This window comes from Penicillium psychrosexuale (genome assembly GCF_028828465.1).
Source record: "Penicillium psychrosexuale strain IBT 29551 chromosome Unknown utg000003l, whole genome shotgun sequence".
Lineage (NCBI taxonomy): Eukaryota > Fungi > Ascomycota > Eurotiomycetes > Eurotiales > Aspergillaceae > Penicillium > Penicillium psychrosexuale.
In genome coordinates, this window is record NW_026643188.1 from 2,404,597 (window position 1) to 2,432,041 (window position 27,445).

Below are 27,445 nucleotides of genomic sequence, written 5' to 3' on the forward strand. Positions count from 1 at the left end.
AGGGTAGATACTTTAAATCAGTAACAAAATTAAGTCACTTTTATCACATCAACTTCTTCATCGTCAACAACTGCTTCAACAACTGCTCTAAAAACTGCTCTATCATTATAGAGGGATCAAAACATCTAGTTTTAATTTAAATTGCTTCATATTCATGCATGACAGAGAGAGCTATGGTTCAAAGACTCTAACGGTCAAGTTAAGGCCGCGATTACAATCCACTTTCGTGGTCGAGACCGAATTACCGTCGAACAGTGGGCAGGAAACCCACGACCTGATGGCAGCATGGACCTTCGGTTCCCAACACAAAAGATTGAAATTGAACGGAACTCAGGCCCAAGAGGAGTAAGAGAAGGATGGTGAATAGGCCTATTAGCTGAAGCGTTAGGGTGGCCACTACGCAGTGTCGACTATCTTCCATCTCTTCTTTTGCCCGTTGTATAAGCGAGAACCTCTTGCATCCCATATTTTTTCTATCATTGGTCATTCTCTGGCTATCCCAATCAATTTGCTTGCTTTTCTTTATACTATCCTTGTCTCCCTTTCATTTAAATACGCCTACCTTTCTCTTCATCATCTTCTTCTATTCACCCATCTCCTCGACCTCGGCCTCGATTCTGATTTCTCATCCTATCTGCTGATGGCAGTTGATTTCTGTCTGCAGACTTCGCTTTTTAGCTATCTATTTCTCCCTGATACGCCTCATCATCTGCAGTAGGTTTCACTTTTCGGCCAACTTGGTCTTGAGAATCACGCTTGTTTCTAATCTGTGTCCATCTGTGCTTTTTGTATGTCTCAGCTTGCCGTACTACTAGTGGCACTAGGCATCACTTCCTGTCCCCTATTAATGATCTTATGGCTTATAATAACTTCTCCAGATTTGATCACGATGTCAGGCTTGTATGATCGAGTTCCGAAGTCGGAACCCAGCCTAGCCATATGTGAGTCTGGTCATCCTTGGTAAAGAAGGTCTTCTCGCTAACTAACCTCTTCATCCCTCTAGCTGGCTTAGCTGTTCCGATTCCAGTGTCTCATGGACTATCTGATGTCCCTTCTGTCCACCCAATCCCCGCCTCCTCTCTCGATAATCTTACCATGGACATGAAAAATCTGGTCAGAAAAATTCAAGACCTCAGTCACTTGGGGATTGAGGACAGCAAGATTATGCTTCCGAAAATATGTGTCGTCGGTGACCAAAGCACCGGGAAAAGCTCCCTCATTGAGGGTATTTCCGAGATCAAGGTGCCTAGAGCCGAAGGCACCTGCACTCGGTGCCCGTTAGAGATCAATCTTTCCGAAAGCGACGACAACTGGAAATGCGTGATTCATCTATCACGCCGCTACATCTTTGATCCATCGAAGCGGATGAAGATGCCCAAGAAGTCAGAGCCACTAGGACCATGGATTGCGCTTGGCGGCCAAGATGATGAACATTTCATCACCTTGGATAACAAGCAGGAAGTTAAGAAGGCTATCTGGTGCGCCCAGTTAGCTATCTTGAACCCTAGTACAGATTCGCAGGATTTTCTTCCCGGATCTACCGACATGGCACAGACACCTCAGGTTAAGTTCTCTCCGAATGCCGTGCGCCTGGATATATCTGGTCCTGGTCTTCCAAATTTGTCGTTCTACGATCTTCCTGGAGTGATTAGCCAGACAGAACAAGATAATGAACGATACCTGGTCAATCTGGTGGAAAATCTTGTCAAAGATTATGTTTCTCAGGAGCATTGCATTGTACTCCTCACCCTGCCCATGACAGATGATGCGACAAATTCCAGCGCTGCTCGTCTCGTCAGGGACATCAAGGGCGCGAAAGAGCGCACCCTTGGGGTGTTGACGAAGCCGGATCGCCGGCCCTCCGACGAAGCATTTGACCAATGGCATGAGATTCTGGATGGAAGCAAGTTCAAGCTTGGCCACGGTTATTATGTCATTCGAAACAACCCCGACCCACTTGTCAGCCACGCCCAAGCTAGGAAGGAGGAAGATATGTTCTTTGATTCTTCACTGTGGACACGGGACCTCGCCGCATTCGAAGATCGCTTTGGCACGAGACAACTTCAAACGGCATTGTCTGACCTCTTGATGCGTCAGATCTTAGGATCTTTGCCCTCCATCATTGCCCAGATTGATGAGAAATCGAAGGCAATTGATGAAGAACTGCAGACCCTTCCAAATCCTCCCACTGAAGATGTTCAGCGAATTCTTTGGGGGAAAACTTCAGATCTCGAAAGAAAAATTCATGAATTGTTCGATGGGACCCGCAGCATCGAGCACGGTTCTTCCCAGCGAAAGCCGCTGCAAGAGCAGTGGAACAAGATTGTTATGGACCTTCAAACAGCACTTGCGAAGACACGCCCCATCTTGGACGTTGCTGCGCAGAAGGATCATGAAGACTTGGCTGAAGTTGTTGACTCGGATTGTGAGTTGCAAATTTTGAGCGTTAGTACAACAACGCCAAAGAAACGAAAGTCACCTGCGAGTTGTACTCCTGCATCGGAACCAGCAACTCCGAGAAGGGCTGTGTACAGCACATCCCACTTCGAGGGGTCGAAGTCTGCCAGAATCAGTCTGCAGCAACTCACAGAACTCAAGATTCGCTCTAACACAGTTGGTGTACCGAACCAGCTTGATCCCCGAGCGATTGAGAATTTGAACAAGAGGAGCGTTGAGCATTGGGGAAGACTCATGGAGATTTTCCTCAAGGCTACGCATAATCTTGTCCACAGTATGCTTCTTGAAGCTCTGGAGGAAGAATTCGCACAATATCATCAGACTGGGCTGTATCAGGAACTTAGCAGATTTCTGAAAGAGTTCATGGGCAAGCTGCGCCAGGCCCATCTTCAAATTGCCAAGGATTACTGCAAGTCCGAGCGTGAGATACCGTTCACAATGGCCCAAGGTCAACATCAACTCTTGATGCAACAGACTTCAAACGTGTTGAAAGCTCGTCGATTCAATGCTCGCGCCACTTGCTGGCTGAAAATTCGTGGCCATGATAACGATGATAAGCTTTCAGAGAAGGTGAAGAGGATCCAATTAGAACAACTTGGTCCTGATAGATACTCCCAAGAACTTGAGATGATGGCCGTAAGTCTTCTAGGGGAGATTTACTGACATTCACTAATTGCGGTCATAGAGCTCGCTTGCATACTACGATATCGCATCTTCTCGTTTCCTAGACGTATTATGCCAGTCTACTCACATGAAGTTGTTCCGGGCTTGCCGTGCAAGTCTCGTTAGTACTCTTCGTGACGACCTTGAAATCTTTGGCGACAACGGTGAGCATGCACAATATATGTGTCGAGTATGAGATTGAAAAATGTTGCTAATACGTAACTTAGGTCGCGCCCGCTGTCTGGACCTCATGACGGAGGACCCTGAGCGCCAGCATCGCCGTGCTCAGTTACTGAAAGAGCGGGAGAAGTTTTCGAAAGCTCAGGAATGGTTGGACTCTGTCCGGGATTCGGATGTCGAGATGGAAGACGACCAGACTGCTGTTCCAGACATCAAAGAGGACTGGTGATTCCTAAAATTTTCGTCTCCTGGTCTTCATGATTTTGCCATTTCCACCGGTGTTGACTGGGTCAAATATGGGCTTGAGAAGAGTCTTTTCGGGGAGTTCCTGCGAGCTTCAATACTGTTTCTAATGTGATGGATGGGATGGAGATATGAATCAAATGGAGGAATAGAAAGATGTCAACAAAGACTCCTGAAAATCGTGTTTGTTAGGCCGAGATGATCGCAAATATACTTGTTCATGCCTTTCCCAACTTTGATATCAAACATTTCGGGGATCTTGAAAGGATTGTAAGATTTTGAGCGAGGTGTAAGCATTCGTCACTACGATCGAGTTTGGTAGGCTTTGGAGCTAATTCCATTGGCCGTCGGATCCCTAGTTCTTGGTGGCCTGTAACGAGCTTTTGAGAAGATGCGAGTAGTATACAAAGGTGCACTGATATCATGAAGGTCTGTTTCGGCGGCTATACGGAATACCTACTGCCTTCAGTCTTCTTGTGTCTGGAGAAATGAAGGCGGTAAGAGTGTATCGTACCGCCTTTTTGAAAGGGGAAAGGGCACCCAACTATCCCAACTGCTCATTTGCCTCAAGCCAATCAGCCCTTTTTTCATACCAGTCAAAACGCAATCAGGTGTCTTCGCTTACATCGGGTGCTCTATTACATCTACCAAGACCCGCGATGACACGTCGGGCAGCAACCCTGCCACTGCTCAGAGGCAACACCACATTGGAGTCAGCGCTGGAGCAAGAGGAGGATGTTCTCCTTGACTTAGATTACCCAGAACAGCGCATTGATTTCTTTGTGTTGCTGTACAGCAATCGTGATGATATTGAGCGTATTGCCTCATATCATCTCGGTCTAGGTCCTTCGGATACTTGCAGGACTGGCGATGTAAAGGAATGGGCCCATGGCAGCTTCAATGTTTGCATTCCGCTCTATATCAGTAAACAAGGTCAAGATCTAAGAAAACATGCTCTTATTAGGTTTCCCTTGCCCTACAAAATAGGGGAATTCAAAACCCCCGGCAATGTGGACGAGAAACTGCGCTGTGAAGCTGCAACTTTTATTTGGATACATACGCATTGTCCGGAAATATCTATTCCTCGGCTGTGGGGGTTTGGACTTGTTGGAGGCCAAAGCGTACGGGACCTCAATAGAGATTGACTATTATTACATGACTTCTAACATATCTTTATATAGTTTACGAAACCGGAGAATATCTCTCTCGGAACTAGACTTCTCTGGACCCTGAAAAGATCTATCATACGGCTTTTAGGGTTCTCTCTACCCTGTCCCTATATATCTCATCAGCGTCAGACATTACTCGAAACCGGGTACTTGGTGATGGACTACATTGGCAACTCGGAAGTTCAAATGCTTTCAGAGACATGGGATGAAGACCGTCATGAGCAAGTCAAAAGAACAAATCTCTTTCGCGGGCTTTCACGGATGATGCTCTCTTTAAGTCAGATACCACTCCCCTGCATAGGATCATGGACCCTCGACTGCAATGGAGTTTTGCAACTTTCCAACCGACCTCTCACTCTTCGACTCCATCAATTAGAAAACGGGGGAATTCCGACTAACATCAGTCGGAGCTTGACCTACTCAGCAGCGGACGTATACTACCTCGATCTTTTGTCTTGTCATGATAATCGCATACGGTATCAGCCAAACTCTATAAGCGATGCGGATGATGGCCGAGCCCAGATAGTAAGATTGACGATAATGAAAGCGCTCCTACCTCATTTTTCTAACAAAGCGCTTCGACAAAGGCCCTTCCTTTACAGACTCACTGATCTCCATCCTAGCAACATATTCGTCGACAGCGATTGGAATGTCAAGTTTGTGATTGATCTCGAATGGGCATGCTCACTACCAGCGGAGACGTTGCGTCCTCCGTACTGGTTGACCGGTTGTTCAGTCGATGAACTAACAGGCGGGCATCTTGAAACCTTTAGTGAGGCCTACGAAGAGTTTGTTGGTATTTTTGAGGAGGAAGAAAAACAGTTTTCCCCTATCAACAATGACCATTCTTATAGGACAAATCTTATGAGAAATGGTTGGCAAGTCGGAAACTTTTGGTATTTCCATGCTTTGGACAGCCCGAAAGGTCTATTCAACCTCTTTTCTCAACATATTTACCCCCTTTTTGCACCTTCTAGTCAGTCAAAGGACGATTTTGCACGGATTGTATCGGACTTCTGGGCTCCCGATGTTGAAAAGGTGTTAGCTGCCAAGCTTCGGGATAAGGAGGAGTATGAAAAGACGCTTCGTCAAAGGTTCGAGGATGCTGTTGTTAGTGAGGAAGATCGGGATTCAGAGCATTAAGAGGAGTTTGGGTGTTTCTAACTTGGCAAAAATCATGTATCAGAAGACCTTTGGAAGTTCGACTATTACGCTGGAGTTTGATGAGAAAAAGAACGTTATATAATCTATGCTCAAACACGAATTAGGGTGAACATGCGACCTCCGATTGAATAATTACCCTTGGCCAAGCCCTAACTGTCCTTGGGCAGGTTGTATAGGAACTGTGAAGGGCACGTCATTGAAAGGTTCTCAGATCCCAATACTCCCCAACTGTCGAGATGGTCAGAGATTGTCAATAAAATAGCCATCTGCAACGGGTAGTTTACGTATATCAAGACATATATCAAGGCAAAACCGTTGAAAAATAACGTAAATGCTATAAATCAGCGAAGCATTCCAGTGTGCAAGGCCGGAAAGAGTAAAATGTTGTCAGGTGCCCCACCGAAAGCGTCGTCTTGGCGTTTTTGGGGAGCTTCGGGGTCTGTCTGGCCTTTTGGATTCTTATAATTCTAGACTTAACATCTCTTTGCATACCGTTATGCTTCATATACCAATGCGTGAAAATCACAATAACCAGGCTTCCACTAAGGCTGTGATCTTGGTGAGTGACGGAATCATCGCACTAAACAATAACTGACACCTTGTCCACAGGTCGGAGGCCCCTCAAGAGGCACTCGGTTCCGCCCATTGTCGCTCGATGTGCCGAAGGTATGCATCTACCTCTGATTTGATCGTTCATTGGCATTTGCGCCGGACAAAATTGACACCGCAATTCCCATAGCCCCTATTCGAAGTCGCTGGCCACCCCATCATCCACCACTGCCTGAAGGCGGTGGCGAAGGTCCCCGATGTACGCGAAGTGATGTTGGTCGGATACTATGATGAGAGCGTATTCCGGGATTTTATCAAAGATGCCTCGAAGGAATTCCCCCAGCTCCGCATCTCCTACCTGCGAGAGTACACAGCGTTGGGAACCGCAGGTGGGCTGTACCACTTCCGTGATGCAATCCTCAAAGGCAAGCCCGAGCGGCTGCTCGTGCTGAACGCCGATGTCTGCTGCTCATTCCCGCTGGGCGAGATGATGCGCCTCTTCGAGGAGAAGGACGCCGAGGCTGTGATCCTAGGTACGCGAGTTTCGAACGACACTGCGACGAACTTTGGATGCATCGTGTCCGATTCCCACACCAAACGTGTGCTGCACTACGTCGAGAAGCCCGAGTCGCACATCTCCAATCTGATCAACTGCGGTGTTTACCTTTTCGCTACCGAGTGCATCTTCCCCGCCATTCGCAGCGCCATCAAGCGTCGCACCACCCGCCCCCGCCTGCTCTCGTACCCCTCCTCCGACAATCTGGAATCCTCCTTCATAGCCGCCGGGGACGACGAGGACGCCGAGAAGAGCGAGGTCCTCCGTCTGGAGCAAGACATCCTCTCTGATCTGGCCGATAGCAACCGCTTCTTTGTCCACGAAACCAAGGACTTCTGGCGCCAGATCAAGTCCGCCGGATCTGCAGTTCCTGCCAACGCCCTATACCTCCAAAAGGCATTCCAGGCCGAGTCTCCTGAACTCACTCCCCCTTCTGCCAACATCGTGCCGCCGGTCTACATCCACCCCACTGCCACCGTCGACCCCACCGCTAAGCTCGGTCCTAATGTCTCGATCGGCCCGCGTGTCGTAGTCGGCGCCGGTGTCCGTATCAAGGACTCGATCGTTCTTGAGGACTCCGAGATCCGCCACGACGCCTGCGTTATGCACTCGATCATCGGCTGGAGTAGCCGTGTCGGTGCCTGGGCTCGCGTGGAGGGCACACCCATTCCCGTGGCCAGCCACTCAACCAGCATTGTCAAGCAGGGTATCAAGGTGCAGAGTATCACCATTCTTGGCAAGGAGTGCGGTGTTGGCGATGAGGTCCGCGTGCAGAACTGCGTGTGTCTGCCTTACAAGGAGCTTAAGCGGGTATGTTTATTTCTTGTTTTTTCCATATGCATTGACTAACGTTTCCTATAGGATGTGTCCAACGAGGTCATTATGTAATCTGAGTTTTGGTCATTTTTGGTTGATATTTATCGCGCCCTGATCTCCTCGTTGATACGGCTTCATTGTCGGGTTTGTCTCATCTCGTCTTATCTTATGGTTGGATGGTTATTTGCTTCATGAGCGTGGCCGATCTAAGGATCTTTTTGTTTTAATCTATCTAGAACGAACCCAAAATGAAAGAGTCGTTGGATTTTTCGCATTACTATCTGGTATATATGTGGGTTTCGTTTCCCTCGTATAATTGTCACATATCCCAGTAATTGAGCCTGAGCCCTCGAAACGCCATGCACCGGAAACACCTGATATAAACGTTAAGATACAACCCCAGATGAATATCATAAAATCCCGCATGTTGTCATCAAAGCAAAGAAGAAGAGGAAGAAGAAACCCAGTACCAAAAAACCACTCAGCGATACATAGCAGGGTCATACCCAGTATTTTCAGCCTGCCTCTGATGTCCATCCTGATCATAAGAACTAAAGTGCACTCGAGGGGCGGCACGGTGATTCATCCCGGGCGCATCATGATAATAATTCTGCGCCTCACCAGCAGGCGCATGCTCCAAATTGTGCTCATAAACCGGGGGCGCTTGATCATGGCCCTGGCCATAGGCACCGTGCATTGCGGGGGGCACATTATCATAATCATGCAAGGCGGGGGTGGATTCGCTGTGGCGGTCATCCATCTTAACGTCGAAGGCGTCCGAGTCACCAAGGCCTGGATGGGATCCCATTGGGTCGTAGACGCCGAGACGGGTCTGGCGACGGCGCACGACGACGTCCAGCCAGACCGCGGCGATGTAGCTGACCAGGCCGATAACGGTGAATGTGAAGAGGGCTTTGTAGCTCCGGCATACGGCGATGCCAGTCGAGTTGCCCCAGTAGGTTGTTGTGCATGATGTTGTTATGGTGCTTGCCAAGCTCCAGCTCAGGAGGCCCAGGGATAGCGCCCAGAGGATTGTGAGGAGGATGTTGAGCGATATAGAGAGTTTTGTTGATAGGCCGCAGCTGCAGTGGATTATTGAGGTTAGGAAGATGTTGAGGAGGGAGAGGCCTGATGAGACGAAGAGCTAGAGGGTTTTTTGTTAGCATTTATGAATAAGAAGGGTATGTTATTTAAAAATTACGTACCACGAGGAATGAATATGGTAGTTTGTAGCCATCGGCGTGGAGGTGGTAGGTAAACACCGCCAAGATCACCCCTGCCACGATTGAGGAGAGGGAGATCAGGAAGCGGATGAGATGAAATGGCAGCGGCGGATATGCCGAGGGTTTGACTGAGGGTGATCGCATGGTGAGATGTTGAAGATGTGAAGATGAAAGAAAAGAAATTCAGCCAGAGAAGCCCTACAGTCAACACCCTCATGATCGGCGCTCCACTTGACACGTTTGGGCGTGCGTCATGTCGCTATTTTTATATTTTTCATGGGCGCAGCTTGCATCTTCGTGAAATTGTTTCAAGTAAGTTGCATATTGAATTATGGACATATTACAATAGAATGTAGGAGAACAAGTATCAATTAACTTCACTATCTTTCTTCAATAATCGAAATCCTCATCAACCACTGTTTCCCCCAGCCAATTTGGAGCCATTCCCCTCAACCCAACACCCGCGCAGAGATACAAACATCTGCTAGCGCAAGGTCTAAGTGCTCGGCCTGCATTGCATCCATCATATCATTTCCACTTTCCACCCCAGACAACTGGATGCAGTCCCACACCTGCCGATCGGCTCCATCGAGCTCCACATGGTAAACAATGTCGTTGGTAGGGGCAACTGTGGTCACCGCTGGAAACCATCACGCATCAGCCCTTGATCATTGCTCGAGATAGACCGAAATCACGGCAGCTGGGCGATATATAACTCTGGAAGATGTGCGAGAAAGAGCGTGATGCCAATGCCACCCGCCACGTAGGGGGCGATGGACTTTCTGGACACAGGAAGCTTCCCCGACTTGCTCATTTACGTGAAAGAGATATTCAGCAATGGGACCATGTCGTCGGACTATGATCTCGAATTGGTCGGCGGGTTTATCGCGACCGGAGGAAGACAAGATAAACGTCTGAACATAGTCATCGTTTAGGCTGGTTGGGTCGTCATCTCGCATGTGGCTATAGCCCATAAAATGGCAGTGAACCTGTTACCATTCTACCATATAGCTTCACTCTCCGCGGGTTCTCTGGGTCGATTGCCTGCCTCGAGACCATCTTTACTTTGTAGGCATCAGTTTGATTGCCCGTCAATAATGCTGGGGTCGTATTTGCTGTCCACCTGTGGCTGAAGCCCTATAGCGATTCGGTAACTGGCGTTTAAAAGCCCACTGTGCCGCGCCATGTGGTTGACCATGGCTAGTCTTGGGAATCCAATGTACCCAGAGCAAGCAGTGGGGATTGTTGAACAAGAAGTGCAGCTCTCGGGCTCAGGTACAGCGCACTCGGGTTGTCGCCGTGAGGGACTTGAAGCAAGATGACAGGGTCACCTACCTATGAATATATCTGATATATATCACTCTACAGCTACTTGGAACGAAGCGGGTTCCTTTTAATAATGTCATTGACCTTCATCAATAGGCTATTTTGAATAAATAGCTCTTCAGCATGGTATCTATGATTAGATATAATAATGTCAATATCCCTAGTATCTCAAAGTATCCCATTTCCCTTTTATTAACGTACATCGTTGCTTAACATACCAATTTGGACCTTTCAAGAGCTTGTATAGTGACGAACCAATCAGAACTGCCGCGCCGCGTTATCGACTCTCTGCCTTCGGGGAACTTCGTTTATAAAAACAACCTACAACACCTGTACCCGATCTGCATTTCCCTTTTGCAGCTCAATCCTGTGCAACAAAAGCAAACAATCTCATAGGTGCCACAGAATACACGGGCTCTCCCCGCCCACATTCCTTAAAAAACAGCTATCCGAAAGCTTGCGAGTCTTCTATCCCCCACCATGTCGACTTACGAAAGTACGAATCCCATCACTTAAATAAACCCAAAATTCTAAAGCTAACATCCTCTAGTCGAACACAACACGACCGACCCCTCAACGGCCCCAACTGCGCGCCGCCGCCGCCCCGACCTCTCCACCTTCTTCTCAACCCTGTCCCAGATCACTCCAGCTCCCGACCACAGACCCCATGCAGTCCCCGTCCCAGGAGATGTGAGCGCAGCATTCTTCTCTCTCGCAGAGGCGTTGGATATGATGCGTCGCGAGGCCGATTCAGCGCCGCGCCCCGACGCGCAGGAAGGCACCGACAACACCGACTCAGATACCGGTCGCGATCTGCTGACCACGATGATCCAGTCGCTGCTCGCACAGGCGGATATGCCACCACGGAAGGTGGAGGGTGTTGACGAGGAATTCTGTGATAGTAAGAAACACTCCCCTAGCTCGCCGCGCCCATCAACCTCCCCCGAGATCAGCGGGGTATTCCTTTGTCCATCATATAACTAACCACCCTTGGATCTCTTTAGTGCTCGAACGCGTCCCAAAAGCATCCCTCAAAAGCTCTGATAACTGCCCTATCTGCAACAACCCCTTCGTGGAAGATCCCTACCCGCTCGTCGTCCAGCTGCCCTGCCACCCGACACACCGCTTCGATCTGGAATGTGTGCGGCCGTGGCTGCGGCTGCGCGGGACGTGTCCGCTTGACCGTGTGGACTTTGCACAGCAGCAGAGAGACAAGGCGGAGGCGAAGAAGAAGCTTGTTGAGGAGGATGAGGAGGAGGAATGGGATGGTATGTATGGCTGAAGAGATTCTACACGAGACTATGCATCTACGTGCATTGTAAACTGTCCTCTGTAATGGAGACTCCATGGCAGTATGCCTATCTTAGCATGAGTGAATGACTGTTGCATCTATCGATCATGTACATTTTGACCGAATGGATATTGGAAGTAAGCTGACCGGCCACCATGTTGATCGTTGTGCCTCTTCGCCCTTAATCCATATCATGACCACTTCCTCGAATTCTGGTTTAATGTGCGTATTCATGAACAGTCTGTCAGGTTTTGGCTCTTAAATGTGATTCTGGAGCTGAATCGCTTTTGACAACGTATGATACTCCCGAGAAGACATAAGCCACCAAACAGATCAATAATGTAAAAATATAGTAAAGGAGGACAACAATGGTGTTTTGCTGTATGACCTATACGCCTTAGATCCGAAAATACATTGGCACCTTCATTTCGAGTCAAGATCGAGACACGCCTATCCACGAGCCCTTTGTTTCCTCGTTGGCTTTCATACTCTAAACTGATAGTACTAACTAAACCTGCTCCAAAGACCTTTGTCCTCTCTTTGATCAATTTTTTAGACAGCTTCATTCATTCCTTTGTCTATTTCTTTGATTAATTTCTTAACAAAGGGCATACAACTTCATTGTGAAGCTGCAGTCCTCGTGGGATCTTCCCGCTGCTCACATATAAATATCAAGTCCTCAAGCCCCGATTCATCTCATTTATCATTCCAGATGACATTCTCTCTAAGTCATACCATTCTCCACTATACTCACAGACTGTGACAGGGCTTCTCCTGCAGATTACCACATATTAATAGGGTATTTTCACCTCCGATTCCTATATGCAACTTTATCTACTTGCTTACTCTTTCAGTTACTATCCCCACGTTTATGAACCTCAACCACATTTTGGCAATCCAGATACTTACCAGTGAGTATCCCAGCCTATCCAACCACCCCAATGTCTCCCCCGCTGGAGACCCTCGCGCTTGTTTTTTTTTTTTCTATTACTAGGAATGACCGTCATGATAATGATGATTCTTGTCAAGGAGTGGACCGAGTACCAAGCTATACAGTTTTGGCCGAAACTGCGTAGTACTCGCACTCTCGATCTGGAGTCGGGCCTTTATTTACTAAGGGACGTAAAGGAACTGACATGGCGCGTTGAGCAGATAGAAACTGATTTTGGTCGCAAGATGCACCTCGCTGAATACTTGTCTGAATACCATGATCAACCCCCATCTGCTTAACCGCTTTATAACTGTCAGCATACCTTCCGATAACAGACGCAAGATGCAAAGACCGAATATCTGGATGCCTCCTATGCGTAGGGATAGCGCATGAGATACTCGGCCCGAGTGGGTCACCCCAGTTCTCTACCCCATACTCCCATGTCTTTCGAGGCGGCTCACCTTGATGGAACTGGAGTGGGTAGGGTTATAGTACTTTGCAGTACCGGCGGCTTATAACTTTTTGTTGAAGCCAGATCAGTTTGAATGTGCCTATGGTGGATATATTTACGTCAATATCTACCATACGCGCTGTTATTGTTTATTTTAGTTTTGGAGCCGTCTATGAAAATAGAAAGGTGGAGGGGAGGATTATAGCGACTTTCGAGTAGTAACCAACTCAATATCCGTAGTCCTGGTAAAAAGGTCGGATAAAGACAGCTGCCAAGATACTCTACTAGAAATATTTTACAATTAGTGACTACTTTGCTGGTCGATGGTAGAAATCATTTGTTAAACTTGGAATGTATACCACCTTAGTCCAGTAATGTCTATATGAATCACGAATTTTACAGAAGGGAGGAATTGTAATAGTTCAAAAGTATTTTAGAGATTTTCCGTCTACTCTATGTACAGTATTCGGTAAAGAATTCATCACACGTAACTTCAATGCTTCATAAAATTTCCTCAGCCCGAGCCTTGGATCGGATGGCCAACTTGCCTGCCTGGTTGATCATAGCTTCATAGCCGCTTCGCTCGAGCACGCCACCATCATTATTGACAACCTCACGAGCCTCGAGTTCCTCAACAAGGCGCTGATTCTCACGGTTACCCTCCAGCAGGAACTTAAGGCACATCACAGCATGTTCCTTGATGTATGGGTTGTGGGCGTCGAAAGCGGTGCAGCAAAGAATCGCCTCAACGCCGCCGTAACGACGAATCTGCTCTTGGACATCGGGACACTTCCAGACAAGCGAGGAGAGCACAAGCACGACCAGCTTCTTGAGATTGCGCCATTCGAACTCAGAGGGATCCTCTGTGATCGGCGGGGACTCAGGTCGAGAGTCGACGCTGTCGGCGCTATTGTCGGCAGGGTCTGGGTCGCTAGGGTCGTAAGGACGTTCGACAGCAACAGGGGCTGGAGGACTAGCGTCGGAGGCATCGTTTGCGGTGTCGTTTCGGGGAGGAGGGGGAGGGGGCACGGAGCCAAAGGACAATTGGCTCAGCTGGCCCTTGGGGATGCTTGCTTCCAACTCCTTGATCAATGTCACCAAATCATAGACAATCTCCCAATTAACCAGCAGGTTCTTCCAGTCATTGTTCTCGGTCAGCACCGCGAAGAACTCTAAAAATTGGTAGACACCTTCATATACCCGTTCCATATCCCATAGATTGAGTGGGAAGTCCTCAGAAAGAGCCCGCTCGGCGCGGATCTGGCCTTGGAGATAGATTAGAGCACAAGTCTCGGGGATGATGTTACCACGGAAGATGGTGAAGATGTATCGGACAGTGAGAATATCAACTCGGTTGAGCGAGCTCGGGTTGCGAGGGATGTTAGGTTGAGCCGATCCTGTCACCGACGCAGGAGAGTACTTGGCTCGGAAGATGTGGGTAAGTATCTTGATCACAACAGCCTGGGCCGGAGAGATGATGTCCTTAGGCTGGCCGAAGTCCGAGTAGGCATGAGACATAAGGCCATTCTTAAGCACGGCCTCCATGATCTGGACCATCATCTTGAAGTAGAGCTCGTCGTCGGGAAGGTCCCATGCCGCAATGAAAATCAGTAGTTCACGGAGTAGGTTACGTCCTGTCTCCTGCGTGAGCAGAATATGACAGCGGAGCGCTTGCATGTTCCTAGATCCATTCCGTTCGCCGCCCTTGAGGCCAAAGCTGTCCACAATACCGGCCTGAACAATCATAGGCAAAGCTTCGATTTCTGCCGGTCCAAGGACTAGAGGGATATCTGTTAGAAGACCCCGCTGTTGATCACCAGGACGGCCACGGTATTCGTCGTCTTCCTCTTCTTCATCATCGGCTTCTCCGTCGACGCCATCGTCATCCACATCATCCTCGCCATCTCCGTCCACGCTTCCGTCAGCCATGTGATCCAGGCTGTGTGAATCATCATCCCCAACTGTGTGTGAATCACCGTGGTCATAGTCGTGCTCTTCGTCGCCATCGATATGTGATGGCTCCTGAAGCCGAGCCATGAGTTCATCCTTGGCCTCTTGGAGGGTCTCGGCGGCCGATTGAGCTGACCGGGGCATACTGGTATCTTCATCTGTAACAGGTCCATCGACAGCGCCAAAATCGTTGATCTCTGGAAGATCAGCCCAGCAAAGACGAGGGAAACCAGCCGTGAGACTGCGATCAATAGTCAGGATGGTCTTCTTCTTGGTGATTTCGTGTTCCCCTTCTTCCTCGTCGTGTTCCCTGTGGTCATCGTGCGCCTGGTCTTCGTGGTCTTTAGGATCCTCGTGTTCTTCCTCGGGAAGCGCAGCCGGGAGCTCACGAGCGCGGTCCTGGAGATCAGACCAACCGTCAACCTTAGCCCCTAGTATCGCAGTCAAAGCAGCTCTGATATCCTTGACCTGGTCTGGGTCTCTGCCCATTTCTTGAATAGCGCTGAGGTCTCGCCCTAAAATCCTCTCCATGTGATCCTTAATGTTGGCCAGAAGCAGCATGGCAGCCTCTTCCTTGATAGTTGCCGGCTCCCGGGGGAACTTGGCGATAGTCTCCAATAACAAATCCTCTGCAGTTTGGTCGTAAAGCGCGCGAATCGGCGGGTTGATGACACGCTCTCCAACTTGTACAATAGGCGCCACTCCTTCTCGCGAGCTGGCATCGTCCAAAGGCTCCTTGGGCTTTATGATGTTCGTATCAGCGGTCGAATGGTAACCAAACAGATCCAGCCAGAGAACCATCTTGCGATGCTCATTGTGCATAATAAAGTTGTGAAGGTACTGTAGACATGTAATCAGAAGGCGCTTATAGAGGTTGACGACTTTCTGCCATCGCTCCTCGTTCCGCGCATTTTGCTCGCCATCGAAGCCTCGAGCAGTCACACGAACACATGTGTCGATGAGAGCTAGAATCCGTTGGTCAAATCCGGTTTCCGCCGCGAGGTTCTGTGCCTTCTTGGTTGTGGCGAGGAGATTACGAGCGATTGTACACAGATCATTCAAGCGCTCAATGTCTTTGACCAGCGAGAAATAATTGTATGCGATCAAATTTGCGGATGAGTGTTCGTAGCTTGCTGCGGGGCTTTTCCACGCGAAAGATTGGGACTCAAGGACGGGGATTGCTTTTGTGAGGACGTTCGTGAGACCTTGCCAGATATCCGGCGACATGCCGAGATTGTGACTAGCAGGGCGCAACGGATTAGTATACAAAGCATGCAATGGTCAATGATATTGCGATCATACCGAACATCGCTCTCCTGGTGTGTCTTGTACAGGATCTGCTTCCCAGCGGCAAGCATGTGCTCCAAGCGCTTGTCATCAATCATGCCCCGAACTTCGTAGTGGCTCAGTGTCCCTGCAAGGATTACCTTGAGCATGAGCTCAGCTGGCGTGCATAATGGCTTTGGATCTGCCATAATGCAAAGAAAACTCCAGCTGTAACGCGTATTCCTTCAAACGGTAAACAGCGCGGGGAGATCAGAGTGGGATGAAGAATCTAAGATTCGGAGGTGTGGAGAGACAAATTTTCCGCCCGCACGAATGTTATCGTTATCGCCCATTCGCCCATTCTAAGCTCCCAGGGCTATTATTACGCTCATAGCTCTCCTATTGGAGAACTCAACCTTGGAAGGTTCCTTGGACGTATGTTGTATACTTCTAAGGTAAAAGTGCTCCAAATTGCCTATAATATTCAAAGTCTATAAACTAGTTGATAATACTCTACTAGTGTTCAATGAGAGGGTTATGAATCGGTGGCATAGCCTTTTAAGCATAGTCTCACTTTGAGTGTCGACAATTTGTAGATAGCGTCTTTGGAAATATATTTTAGATATTCCTTTAAATCAAAGTTCAAACTCCACAGAGATTCCACACAAAGAGGTTAATGCCGGATATCTCCTTAGATCAACGGACAGATAGTCCTATCACGTCCCGAAGATTATACCAAAAGCCCATATCGTAGATGTTGTCAATATCTCTCATAGTATGAATTCGCTTCCATCGAGGGTCAGGAGGTATGTCTGATCCTGGGCGACGAGCAATGCAATTGGACTCGGAGGCCAATAAACATCCTTCAGTTGGGGGATTTTCATCAGTGACAAGGATTTGATCAGTATGAACAGGCCACAGTTGATCATACGGATCCATAGGAAGAGGGCTGTCGAAAATGAGACTCCGGTTTGTCTTGAATACGAAGCCGTCTTCCACGTCTTCTTTCCAATCGGTCCACTTTGCGCTCTCATTGGTTGTCACCCCAGCCCAAATGAGATATGTATGGTACGCCAGGAAAGAGATCGTCAGCGGGGCAGTCATAACCATCAGTAGAAATACTGTCCCAATTTTGGGATCAGCAGCGATCACAATACCCCATGTGTTGATCCAGGTTGTCCAGCCTTGCATAGCCTCCTGTATCTCTGGCGGAACCATTTGCTTCAGCGTCCCGGAGAGGATGGAATGACCAAGGTAGGAGCCGTAGATCAACATGACAGAAAGGGAGACCAAGAGCGAGATGAAGTACACGCAATTGTTAGCCCCGACGCAGTTCATCAACCATACACAGTGGTGGTCATGTCGAGAAATACAAGCGCGACAGAAGCTGCAATGCTTGCTGCGCGCTGGTTTGAGGAATTTGCAGGTGCTGCATTGATGTCCTGGATGAAAAAGGACTCGGTCGTACGGATAGCGTCTCATCTCTTCCGCATGGTTCTCTGCTGTGATAAATGACTTGGTCACAATACACTTGTACAGCAGGAAATATGGCAAGCTGATGGTTGCGGGTACCCAGAGTCGATGAATGCTCGAAAGCCGAGGCCACGCAGCCGGGACAAAGATGCCTTCTCCAATGACCAGCAAGGAGACAAAGAAGATCTAGTATGCATGGTCAGTATCTATGTGCATAAGTATTAATAAATTCAGAGACCCACCAGGACAAGCGGGTGGTTTTCCTTCAATACATAGCTGCCAGATCGATTCCAGCATCGTAATACCCTTCCGCCGAACAAGCGATTATCGACAATCGCAATTCCATTTGGAAAGTACACCCACAGTACCCTATGCAGCCAGGCGACCGGGGTTTTCCTTGAGCAGTTAGCGCAGAGCTTCAAGAGTTTCTAAGTTGCCAAATTGCTCACCGGAAAGCTGGCAGCCTACCAAATAGCGCGATAAAGGTGAAAGCCGAGACCGCCAGTATCACCAGACCAACGGTTCTGAGGGCCCCCATTCTGAAGCTCAAGTTCTATCGGTAAGTTCAAAGGATATACTGTTCTGTCTGCATCTTCTGGCGGTATCCTTCACTGTTCCTGCCTTCCTTGACTCGTGGTCGGTCCATGCGCTCTCATCGAAAGTCGTCGGTTTTGTGTCAGCCACGTGACCGCGTTCTCAGTCTCGGCGCGAACCGACGGTTTCATCTATGACCCTTGTGAATTGAGACTGCCGGAATTACATATGATCGAATACAAGAACTGACAATTGGCTCAGCGAGACAACGCCTGTCTTGTACCATAGCCCGCTGCTGAATGGGGGAAGAGCCCCTCGCGACACGTCAACACGTGATACCGCGTCGCAGACAAAGCTGGCCTACTTTAGGGCGTGAAAGCTCGAGGAAGAGCTTTTTGCGGCTTGATTTCTGAGAAGCTAAAATGGCAACTTTCACAAATGACTCCTCTCGGGCTGAGACTACGACACTGAATCTGTTTCAAGGCGCACGGTTCTGGCTATCTCTCACTGTTCCACAAAGGTCGAGGTTTAAAGAATTAATTAAGGTACTTCGGGATCAATTTATCTTCTTTAAAGCTTGCAGAGGTTAATGGATTCCTAGCAATATGGTGGTACCGTTGTGCTGATGGAGAAGGATGCCGATGTGAAGCTGGTGGATCACACGAGGAAAGACCTGCCTAAGGACACGTACGGAACACGGAACTTTACTCCCTCAAGATCAGTGTACTAATTCAACATTAGATTCTCATATCAATATGTAGAGCATTCTATCAACAAGGGACGACTCGAAGATCTAGAAGCGCACCGGGTTGGGCCATCTGCACCTCGTCCAATGGGTGCATCCAACATTCCCACGAAGAGCACAAGATCGTTCTATACCCTGAAAGAGGACCAAATCTTGTTTGACTGGGTCGAACACTTTGAACAAGAGCCAGGGGCGCCTATCCAAGGCAATAAAATTTACCAAGATCTAAGTGAACTGGTATGATACTCTCCTGGTTCTGTCAAGGCTACAGGACACACACAACTAAATCTGATACTAACCGATAGGGCATAGTTTCCCGCTCACCCATGGCAATCCTGGCGTAGTAGATACATCAAGCACCTCCGTGGCAAAGGCCGTCCAGGGGGCGGCACCCCATTATCATATGACGAACTTTTACAGTCTGCACCACCCCAAGGAGAACGCCCAAAGATCTTACCTGCCCGAATTTCCCTAAATGACTCCACAGCAAAATCTAGCTCAAGGGTCCCTCGGCTGGCACCACCTGCTCCGGCCCAAGCAAGTACAGCAAACAGCCCAAAACGAAAACGAGATCCGGTCCCTGAACCATCGAATCGAAAGCGGCTGGATGTTTCACCTACGAAAAGAAGAGCAATTGAAGCTTCTGCCACCGTGGGCCTTCCCTCACGCCGTCCCAATCCTGATATCCGAAGACCCCAACCAAAGTCATCAGTCGTGGCGGCCACATCACCCTTTACTACACGGCCAGAAAGAGGCCCACCCGGTATCCCGTTGTCAGATACCGGACCGCTTCAAGGCCTTGGGATTCCAGAACTCTTTCCAGTCCTGAACGCTTCCATACAGAGCCCTAGCCGCGTCACTCGGGAGACCTCACAACGACAACGACCAGCAGATGTAGCAGCCCCGCCAGCCCCACCGCGACCATTGGGGGACAATGCCTTCGCACAGTCTGGCCGATTCAAGAAACAAGCATCGAATCCTAGACCACGAGTCAAAGATATCTTCAAAGACCCAGTGGATCCCATTTTCCTAGAGCTCCCATTCTTGCCATCAAGCCCAGCATCCGAGGCGACTGACGATGACACCTCAGATGCGCCCGACGTTGATACTTGGATTGATCAACGCCTGGCTCTAGGTGCCAAAGAATCCCACGTGTTCGATGCTCTGCGGTGTACAAGCATGGTCCCAGAGATGGCAGATAAGGTTCTCAAATACCTCACCGCTGGCAAGGATATTCCTGATGATATGCCGGGAGTCTGGACAGCAGAGGACGATAGCTGTTTACAAGCGGAGGATTATTCGCGGGTGCGGCGAGTGTTGACGAAGCACGGCGCAGAAGCGTACAAGGATAGATGGGAATATTTCAGCATGGCCCGGCAGACAGGACTCATTGAATAATTGAATAATACACATGAAATGTGGAATTTGAAATCACACGAAGGATGACTACAATGGACGAGTTGAAATTGTGAAGTACATGAACATTAGCGTGGAGCTAGAAACGAAATACTCGCCGAAGACACCGGTATGACCTGCCCAGAACGCAAAGAGGAAATTGGAACTCAAAAGTAAACATCAATGTAAGGGCAGCAGTGCCATATTCAAAACGCGTTGGTCGCAGTAGCCAGGGAGAATTGTAGCGATGGCCACTCGCTATTGCACATCCGAAATTGAAGAAACGGCCTAGAAATATCACATGTGTACCAGTTTATTGGTGATATATCGACTTGTCAATGAGCAGGATAGATTTAGTTATCCTTAAAGACACTATGAGAGACGTTAGGAACGAATTTCGAGCTTTCATTAGGAGATTCTGACTCACAGATGCGATTCGTAGAACTTAAGCATCTAGTTTGATGGTTAGCATCCTTATCGCTGTTTTGGCACGGTGTAGGACATACTTTCAGAGGACACTTTTCATAGCAGGCCTGGACGGACAGTTTCGCCTTGCGTCCGTTGTTGAACTCGAGCCACGCCATGAGACCTGCCTCGCCCTCCCGGACAATTGTGTCCACCGCTTTCACTTCCTTATCCCAGTTCTTCCCCTTTGGAAACCATTGAATGCCATTTTCTTCGGACGAGTGGGAAGCTTGACTGGTTGTCTCCTTGGGTGCTGATTTTCGGCGCTTTCTCTTGGCTTCGCTCGCTGCGAGGCCCGGTACAGGCTTAGCAGGCTTCGAATCACCCATAGATTTGCGCTTGCGACCTGGCTTTCCTGCCACGCGTGGCTCTTCGGGCCTCTTCGGGCGACCACCGATCCTCTCGTAGTATGCTGTGACAATATCGGAGGCCCCATCCCTATAGTGTTGTCAATAAATGCGCGAAACAGATGCCGAAGCCCAACAAGCGCACAGACTTACATAAGACCACTTTCCTCTTCCCATGTTTGGTCTTCTAACTTGTCGTAACCCTTCCATTTCACGAAGAGCTTAAAGGTTCCCTGTAGTTGGTTAGCTTCTCGGCACAATGAGGCTGAGCGTTGTGAACATACATCATCAAGCCAAGCGTGATCAGTAATATCCTCGACGACGTAGCTGCATCCAGTCAGAGACATGTATCGATCAGTCGGCCGCAATGCGCAACTAACAGTCCTTCTTCCTCATCCTCATCCTCCTCCTCTTCGTCTCCTTCGTCCGGGGGGTCATGGAAGTCACGGTCGTCTTTGCCATTTGCTTCGGGTCCACTTCTGTAAGGAATATCGGCGACTTCTTCATCGGATACATCTTCAATGGGAGCTAAGGAACGAATGAGGTCAATCGAGATGCTCAGCATTGCGCGTGCGACAGATCAACATTAGGAGAAAACACTCACGAGGCATGTTTCGGTTGAACGGTGAGATGAGATTAGAGAATTTAGAAAACAGATTGGCGATTAGAGGATTAGAACCTCAACGGCAATGGTAAAGTCAGGCGAAAGACTGTCGCATCCAGAGCAATCGAGACAGTCGAGAAGCAGAAACGCGTTCAAGGCGGACAAGCTACGCTATACCGCTTTTGGCAGTCAGAATTTCATTTGTCAAAAGTGCATTTCGGGAAGCTCCCCCTCAAGGCTCAGCTTGCAAGTTCATTGCTTTGTCTTTTTACTTACTCTTCATTATTTCTCGATCTCCTTGTCGGGTTCCCTCCTTTTAATAATCTCTATATTTTGCCAGGTGGCAGCCCACCGTCAACATGGCAATGCGTAAGGCCGCACCCCCATACCCCTCATTCTTGAAATGTGCTGTGGCTAACTATGTGGATTTTGATCTTCAACAGAGCTTGATATGTCTCAGGGTGATTACTCCTCGAATAAGATGGTGCAACTCCGATTCGGTCGCTGACATCAAGGGACAGCTTCGATCTTGAAGGATGAGCAGGGACGGCCGTTTATTGTCGTTCGGGAGTACGTTCACCGCTACGCTTTATCCTCCGTTTTCAAATACCATTGGGAGCCGAAAGGTTGAGACATGAAACTGACGGGGATTCTTTTTAAAACAGTCAGGGAAAGAAGAAGAGACAACATGGCACTGAGGCTGTTAAGGCACACATTGTTGCCGCCAAGACGGTGGCCAGCATTGTCAAGTCTTCTCTGGTATGACAGTCGGCAAGCAATGAATGGACAGACATCTGACTCTCGTTTCCAGGGTCCTCGTGGTCTTGATAAGATTTTGATCTCCGCCGATGGCGATATCACCGTCACCAATGATGGCGCAACTATTCTCGGACAGGTTCGACCCTGAAGCCCTTCCCCCGGAGAGATCCAATTCTGGTTCGAGAGACTGATGCGATGGTTACGGTTAGATGGAGATCACAAACAACGTCGCGAAGCTGCTGGTCGAACTTTCCCAGTCTCAGGACGAAGAGATCGGTGATGGCACGACCGGTGTGGTGGTGCTGGCAGCGGCCATGCTTGAACAAGCCTCGGATCTCATTGACAAAGGCATCCACCCCATCCGCATAGCCGACGGATACGATCAGGCCTGCGAAATTGCCGTTGCCGAGCTCGACAGAATTAGTGACGAAATTACGTTCAGCCAAGATGATACCACCAACCTCCTCAAAGTGGCCAAGACCAGTCTGGGCAGCAAGATGTACGGATTCTTAGCTGTACATTAGTTCTATTTGATGCTGACGGATTCCATAGTGTCTCCAAGTCCCACGATCAATTCGCCAAGATCGCTGTTGATGCCGTGCTCTCGGTTGCTGACTTTGAGCGCAAGGATGTTGACTTTGAGTTGATCAAGGTTGACGGCAAGGTCGGTGGGTCCCTTGAGGACTCTCTGCTTGTCCGGGGTGTTATTATAGACAAAGACTTCTCTCACCCCCAGATGCCCGACGAAGTTCGGAATGCCAAATTGGCCATCTTGACCTGTCCCTTTGAGCCTCCCAAGCCCAAGACCAAGCACAAGCTTGATATCACATCTGTTGAGGAATTCAAGAAGCTGCAGGACTACGAGAAGGAGAAGTTCACAGAAATGATCCAGCAGCTGAAGGAATCGGGTGCCAACCTAGTCATCTGCCAGTGGGGTTTCGATGATGAGGCCAACCATCTTTTGCTCCAGAATGACTTGCCCGCCGTTCGGTGGGTCGGTGGGCCTGAGATTGAGTTGATCGCTATTGCTACAAACGGTCGTATTGTGCCCCGCTTCGAGGATCTGACCCCTGACAAGCTCGGCACAGCTGGTATTGTCCGCGAGATGAGCTTCGGAACTACGAGGGAGAAGATGCTGGTGATTGAGGAGTGTGCCAACACCCGCGCAGTAACAATTTTCGTTCGTGGAAGTAACAAGATGGTGAGTCAATATCTGCACCATACGTAGGGAGATGTGCCGGTAGCTAACTTCTGCTATAGATCATTGATGAGGCTAAGCGGTCACTACACGATGCTCTATGTGTCGTTCGCAACTTGGTGCGCGACAACCGTGTCGTCTACGGTGGTGGTGCTGCTGAGATTGCTTGTTCTATCGCCGTCGAGGACGCCGCTGTCAAGAGCCCCGGCATTGAGCAATATGCCATGCGTGCCTTCGCTGATGCGCTAGATGCCGTGCCCTTGGCCCTTTCCGAGAACTCTGGTTTGAGTCCCATTGAGACCCTTGCCTCTATCAAGTCGCGTCAGGTCAAGGAGAAGAACACCCGTCTCGGTGTTGACTGCATGATGACTGGCACCAACGGTACGCTTCTAGACAACCATTTCATACTCAGTTATTTTCATCAGCTAATTTGGGCTCTGTAGATATGCGTGAGCACTTCGCTATTGACCCCCTGATTGGCAAGCGCCAGCAACTTCTGCTTGCCACCCAGCTGTGCCGTATGGTTCTTAAGGTACTGCTCCTATTAACTCTTTCTGTCGCGCTCGATACTAACCGTCAATCAGATCAACAATGTCATTATCTCTGGTGATGATCAGTCTGAGTTCTAGATCACTAGATTCTAGTCCTATTCCACGATGGTAAAAGAAAAAAAACTGATGATTCTGGTTTGCTATGTAAAAACATGGTCCCTTACATAGAACCCTTTTAGTTTCAATAAAAACGAAAGGATTGATAATGTCTCTATCTGGTCACTGCTTCTGATCTTGCTCTTGATATGGGCCTTTATACCTACATCTCGTAGAATGCCGCAGCCCAGAACGGCATCTAATCCGAACAATCAACATGAGCGCCATACGCATACACAGGTGAACATAGCCATACACCTATTGGTACAACATACTCATCTCGCCCATGAATCCCAAATACCGGTCTCGTCCCTTGTGCCTCGGGTTCACAACATGTGAACTGGAAGTCCTTGCCGAAACCACAGCAATCGCGAAATACATACCAGTCCGGTATGTAAAAGCAACCTAAGCCATCCAAGCCAGGAGACAGGCTTGTTCCGTAGGAGATCCGTGCTTCCATTCGGGATCGTGTGGGATTGTCTGTGTTCACGAGGGTCACCCGATATGCCGAGGAACAACAACGTACCCATAAGAAGATAGACGCACTCCCACCGCAAGATCAACTGACTTATTGGCTTTTCGGAGCCTGGCTTCCATTCAACCTCGGTGCACATTTGTGGGGTTGCCCATTTTTTCCGTCATGTTTCTTTCGCAATAAGGTCTTCTAGACTAATGGACGAACGGACCTAAGTAGCTAATGACATGTCCCATTATGGGGATATACATCGTGTGGTTGCCCGGATACGAGAGTGAAATTCTAATATTTGAAATCGGCATCAGGCAGTCGACGTATACTTTCTTTTAGACAGCACCTGAAGCCTTGCGTGCCAAGTTTAGGTCATGATGGGCAATGCGTTAGCTCCTTGGACTTTGTCATTATGTATTCTCATTCCCACTCACAAGAGTCCTCGGGATTTATGCGAGCGTCAGTGCTAAATACGACTTTTTCTCTTTCTTTCCTAAATAAATCCTTGTAGGGCGAAGATGAGATAGTCTCTGCAGGCACAGTATAGAAGCCCCCACTCTACGAGGTAACCTGTACGACAAGAAGATGCCGATATCATTACGAAAGAGTAGTTATCTACGCACTATTCATACCTGTAGTGTCGTTTTAATACAAGTTATACAAATTCAGAACAAGCTCATTGTCCCGAATGTGTTGAGTTGTCGTGACCCGGGGAACTACGTCGAGAAACAAAGTGTCGGCCTATAGGACGGACTGGAATTGTGAATTGAATATAAACTCGATAATAATCATAGCTTAGGCAATTGACAGAGCTTTTCTCGGAATGACGCCCGAATCAGAATTTGACGGTGAAGGACGCGTACTAAGTCTCAGACTTGATAAGATATATTTATACTTCTATAAAAGTGTAGAAAGGACGTCATTATTTCCAGCATCTTTCAGGGCGTAGAGGAAGATAAAATATTCTTTTCATTTCCCGGTTTCCTCCTCGAGCCGGTATAGTAGAGCTTTCAACTTCTTGTAGGCATTCAAGTGTTGATTCCAAGGTTTCACAATGCATGGAAGTACAACCCCAGTTCCCCGCGATTCATGGACCTTAGGAATCGGAATTTTGCTAGTTACTACAGCTCGACTGAGGGCGAGACAGGCCTAGGCTAGATCTATTTTCTCTCTTTCGTTTCACATGTAAACTCTTGACATTGGGAGCTGGCTACCTTAATCTGGAGTGTTGAGGAGATGCCCTCTTATACGTGTGAGTTTATATTGCTGAGCAGTGAAAATGATAGGTCACTTCGGTCTAGACGGGGAAAGAGTCAATAATCTGATATATCGCTTAGCCAGACCCCATCTGTATACTCAGACACAATAGTGCCAACAGCTATCCGTCGTATTTTGAAACACCAGCTGCGCCAGAAAGCCATTGAACTCGAAATACTGTATTGCAGGACAATTCCAAAGCAAACGAGGCAATAGTAAATGCCGTAAATAAAGACCTTATAATGTGGGCATATTAATACCACAGCTGCATTGAGGATTCCTATACATAGCATACACGATTTCAATGCATTGCATCCCATGGCAGATCAATTTAAAGTCCCCCATGACCTGCAGCGGGTCGTGTTTTAGAGTATCTTCATTGGAACATGAGAAACCGGGCGGCAGCCGCCACCACAGGAGACGGACGTCAGCTCCAGCATAGCCGTGGGTGAGTACGCTAGGGCACAACGTACCCTGCTTAGACAGATTATGTACTTGTGTACACGGCTTGGTTCGATCTGGGCCGAATTCAAATCCATCGTTGTGGTGTGACACCGCTGACAGGTACGAGGGCAAGCCCCGATCTGGCGCCCATTTTCGTGGCCGGAATTATATTGCAATCTGTGGGACATGCGAGTCTGGGTGGTTGTGCTGGCCTTCCTGTCTTTCCTTTTAGTCCTCTTGTATATTGTGGATGGAGAGGGCTGGATCAAAGGTACGTTGCTGGTCGGCGTGGGTTTTCTCTATATTCTGTGCCCTGCGTTCTCAATACGACTGGACTGGGCTACGTTGCATAGTCCTGTAGGAGAGTAGAGGAAGTCTTATGTATTTTTTTCTTTTTTTCTCTTTCTCGGTAGTCGACATAGCCGCGCTATGCTCGAAGAAAACTTCTGTCGGACATATAGTTTCCGCAGTTCAGATGACCCGGTACTGGCAGCCCGGCTCTATGTGGAACAAGATGCGAGAAGGAGCATGGTCCGGCCAGAATCGAGACGTCGGTAAATATAGATGTTGACTCTAAATGGCCTTGGACCGAGTTAATGTCGCGTCAGCCTCATCAGTGCTAGGATACGAATCACCCAGGTTGCTCACATGAGCATCGTGGTTTGACGTGGCTTCATTTCGTTCGTAGTAGTCTAGTATTGGGCTCTTAGACGTGTTTTATCTTCCTGTGACAGCCGTTTGATGTAAATTGAGTATCTTCCTCGGCTCCTGGTGCACCACTGCCACTTCCCATGTATGGTCATTTAGTGCTTCTTCGGGGAATCGTTGGTCTCGTCACACGACGATGGACCTGTTAACCATCGGTATATCACAAAC

General features: G+C 48.6%; 11 protein-coding genes across 11 annotated transcripts; 6 read left to right on the plus strand and 5 right to left on the minus strand.

Moving 5' to 3' along the window:
• Positions 1–889: 889 nt before the first annotated feature.
• On the plus strand, positions 890–3,529 carry N7518_004833 (putative dynamin GTPase; the record flags this gene model as incomplete). The annotated part of the gene is made up of 4 exons (XM_057185760.1): positions 890–941; positions 1,004–3,093; positions 3,143–3,284; positions 3,348–3,529. 4 exons carry the CDS (start codon positions 890–892, stop codon positions 3,527–3,529), a joined length of 2,466 nt encoding a protein of 821 aa, XP_057042530.1.
• A 673-nt stretch (positions 3,530–4,202) lies between these two features.
• On the plus strand, positions 4,203–5,855 carry N7518_004834 (uncharacterized protein; the record flags this gene model as incomplete). The annotated part of the gene is made up of 2 exons (XM_057185761.1): positions 4,203–4,664; positions 4,842–5,855. 2 exons carry the CDS (start codon positions 4,203–4,205, stop codon positions 5,853–5,855), a joined length of 1,476 nt encoding a protein of 491 aa, XP_057042531.1.
• Positions 5,856–6,372: 517 nt separating this feature from the next.
• Positions 6,373–7,869, plus strand: N7518_004835 (mannose-1-phosphate guanylyltransferase; the record flags this gene model as incomplete). Its single annotated transcript, XM_057185762.1, has 4 exons — positions 6,373–6,435; positions 6,486–6,542; positions 6,616–7,791; positions 7,843–7,869. 4 exons carry the CDS (start codon positions 6,373–6,375, stop codon positions 7,867–7,869), a joined length of 1,323 nt encoding a protein of 440 aa, XP_057042532.1.
• A 409-nt stretch (positions 7,870–8,278) lies between these two features.
• Positions 8,279–9,164, minus strand: N7518_004836 (uncharacterized protein; the record flags this gene model as incomplete). The annotated part of the gene is made up of 2 exons (XM_057185763.1): positions 8,279–8,941; positions 9,003–9,164. 2 exons carry the CDS (start codon positions 9,162–9,164, stop codon positions 8,279–8,281), a joined length of 825 nt encoding a protein of 274 aa, XP_057042533.1.
• Positions 9,165–9,469: 305 nt separating this feature from the next.
• Positions 9,470–9,671, minus strand: N7518_004837 (Oxidoreductase FAD-binding; the record flags this gene model as incomplete). The annotated part of the gene is given in 2 exon segments (XM_057185764.1): positions 9,470–9,648; positions 9,659–9,671. The coding sequence occupies 2 exon segments, from the start codon at positions 9,669–9,671 to the stop codon at positions 9,470–9,472; spliced, it is 192 nt and encodes a 63-aa protein (XP_057042534.1).
• Positions 9,672–10,826: 1,155 nt separating this feature from the next.
• On the plus strand, positions 10,827–11,628 carry N7518_004838 (uncharacterized protein; the record flags this gene model as incomplete). Its single annotated transcript, XM_057185765.1, has 3 exons — positions 10,827–10,842; positions 10,897–11,247; positions 11,351–11,628. The coding sequence occupies 3 exons, from the start codon at positions 10,827–10,829 to the stop codon at positions 11,626–11,628; spliced, it is 645 nt and encodes a 214-aa protein (XP_057042535.1).
• A 1,892-nt stretch (positions 11,629–13,520) lies between these two features.
• On the minus strand, positions 13,521–16,444 carry N7518_004839 (Ataxin-10 homo-association domain-containing protein; the record flags this gene model as incomplete). Its single annotated transcript, XM_057185766.1, has 2 exons — positions 13,521–16,209; positions 16,272–16,444. 2 exons carry the CDS (start codon positions 16,442–16,444, stop codon positions 13,521–13,523), a joined length of 2,862 nt encoding a protein of 953 aa, XP_057042536.1.
• Positions 16,445–16,931: 487 nt separating this feature from the next.
• Positions 16,932–18,246, minus strand: N7518_004840 (DHHC family palmitoyltransferase; the record flags this gene model as incomplete). Its single annotated transcript, XM_057185767.1, has 3 exons — positions 16,932–17,894; positions 17,951–18,104; positions 18,158–18,246. The coding sequence occupies 3 exons, from the start codon at positions 18,244–18,246 to the stop codon at positions 16,932–16,934; spliced, it is 1,206 nt and encodes a 401-aa protein (XP_057042537.1).
• Positions 18,247–18,664: 418 nt separating this feature from the next.
• On the plus strand, positions 18,665–20,385 carry N7518_004841 (putative transcription factor Rap1; the record flags this gene model as incomplete). The annotated part of the gene is made up of 4 exons (XM_057185768.1): positions 18,665–18,787; positions 18,844–18,929; positions 18,984–19,224; positions 19,300–20,385. 4 exons carry the CDS (start codon positions 18,665–18,667, stop codon positions 20,383–20,385), a joined length of 1,536 nt encoding a protein of 511 aa, XP_057042538.1.
• Positions 20,386–20,735: 350 nt separating this feature from the next.
• On the minus strand, positions 20,736–21,759 carry N7518_004842 (chromo domain-containing protein; the record flags this gene model as incomplete). The annotated part of the gene is made up of 6 exons (XM_057185769.1): positions 20,736–20,754; positions 20,810–20,835; positions 20,889–21,285; positions 21,348–21,427; positions 21,479–21,521; positions 21,575–21,759. 6 exons carry the CDS (start codon positions 21,757–21,759, stop codon positions 20,736–20,738), a joined length of 750 nt encoding a protein of 249 aa, XP_057042539.1.
• A 398-nt stretch (positions 21,760–22,157) lies between these two features.
• N7518_004843 (chaperonin-containing T-complex subunit CCT5) lies at positions 22,158–24,384 on the plus strand (the record flags this gene model as incomplete). The annotated part of the gene is made up of 10 exons (XM_057185770.1): positions 22,158–22,167; positions 22,242–22,259; positions 22,320–22,368; positions 22,464–22,557; positions 22,610–22,693; positions 22,767–23,056; positions 23,110–23,758; positions 23,818–24,136; positions 24,199–24,287; positions 24,340–24,384. The coding sequence occupies 10 exons, from the start codon at positions 22,158–22,160 to the stop codon at positions 24,382–24,384; spliced, it is 1,647 nt and encodes a 548-aa protein (XP_057042540.1).
• Between the last annotated feature and the right edge of the window lie 3,061 nt (positions 24,385–27,445).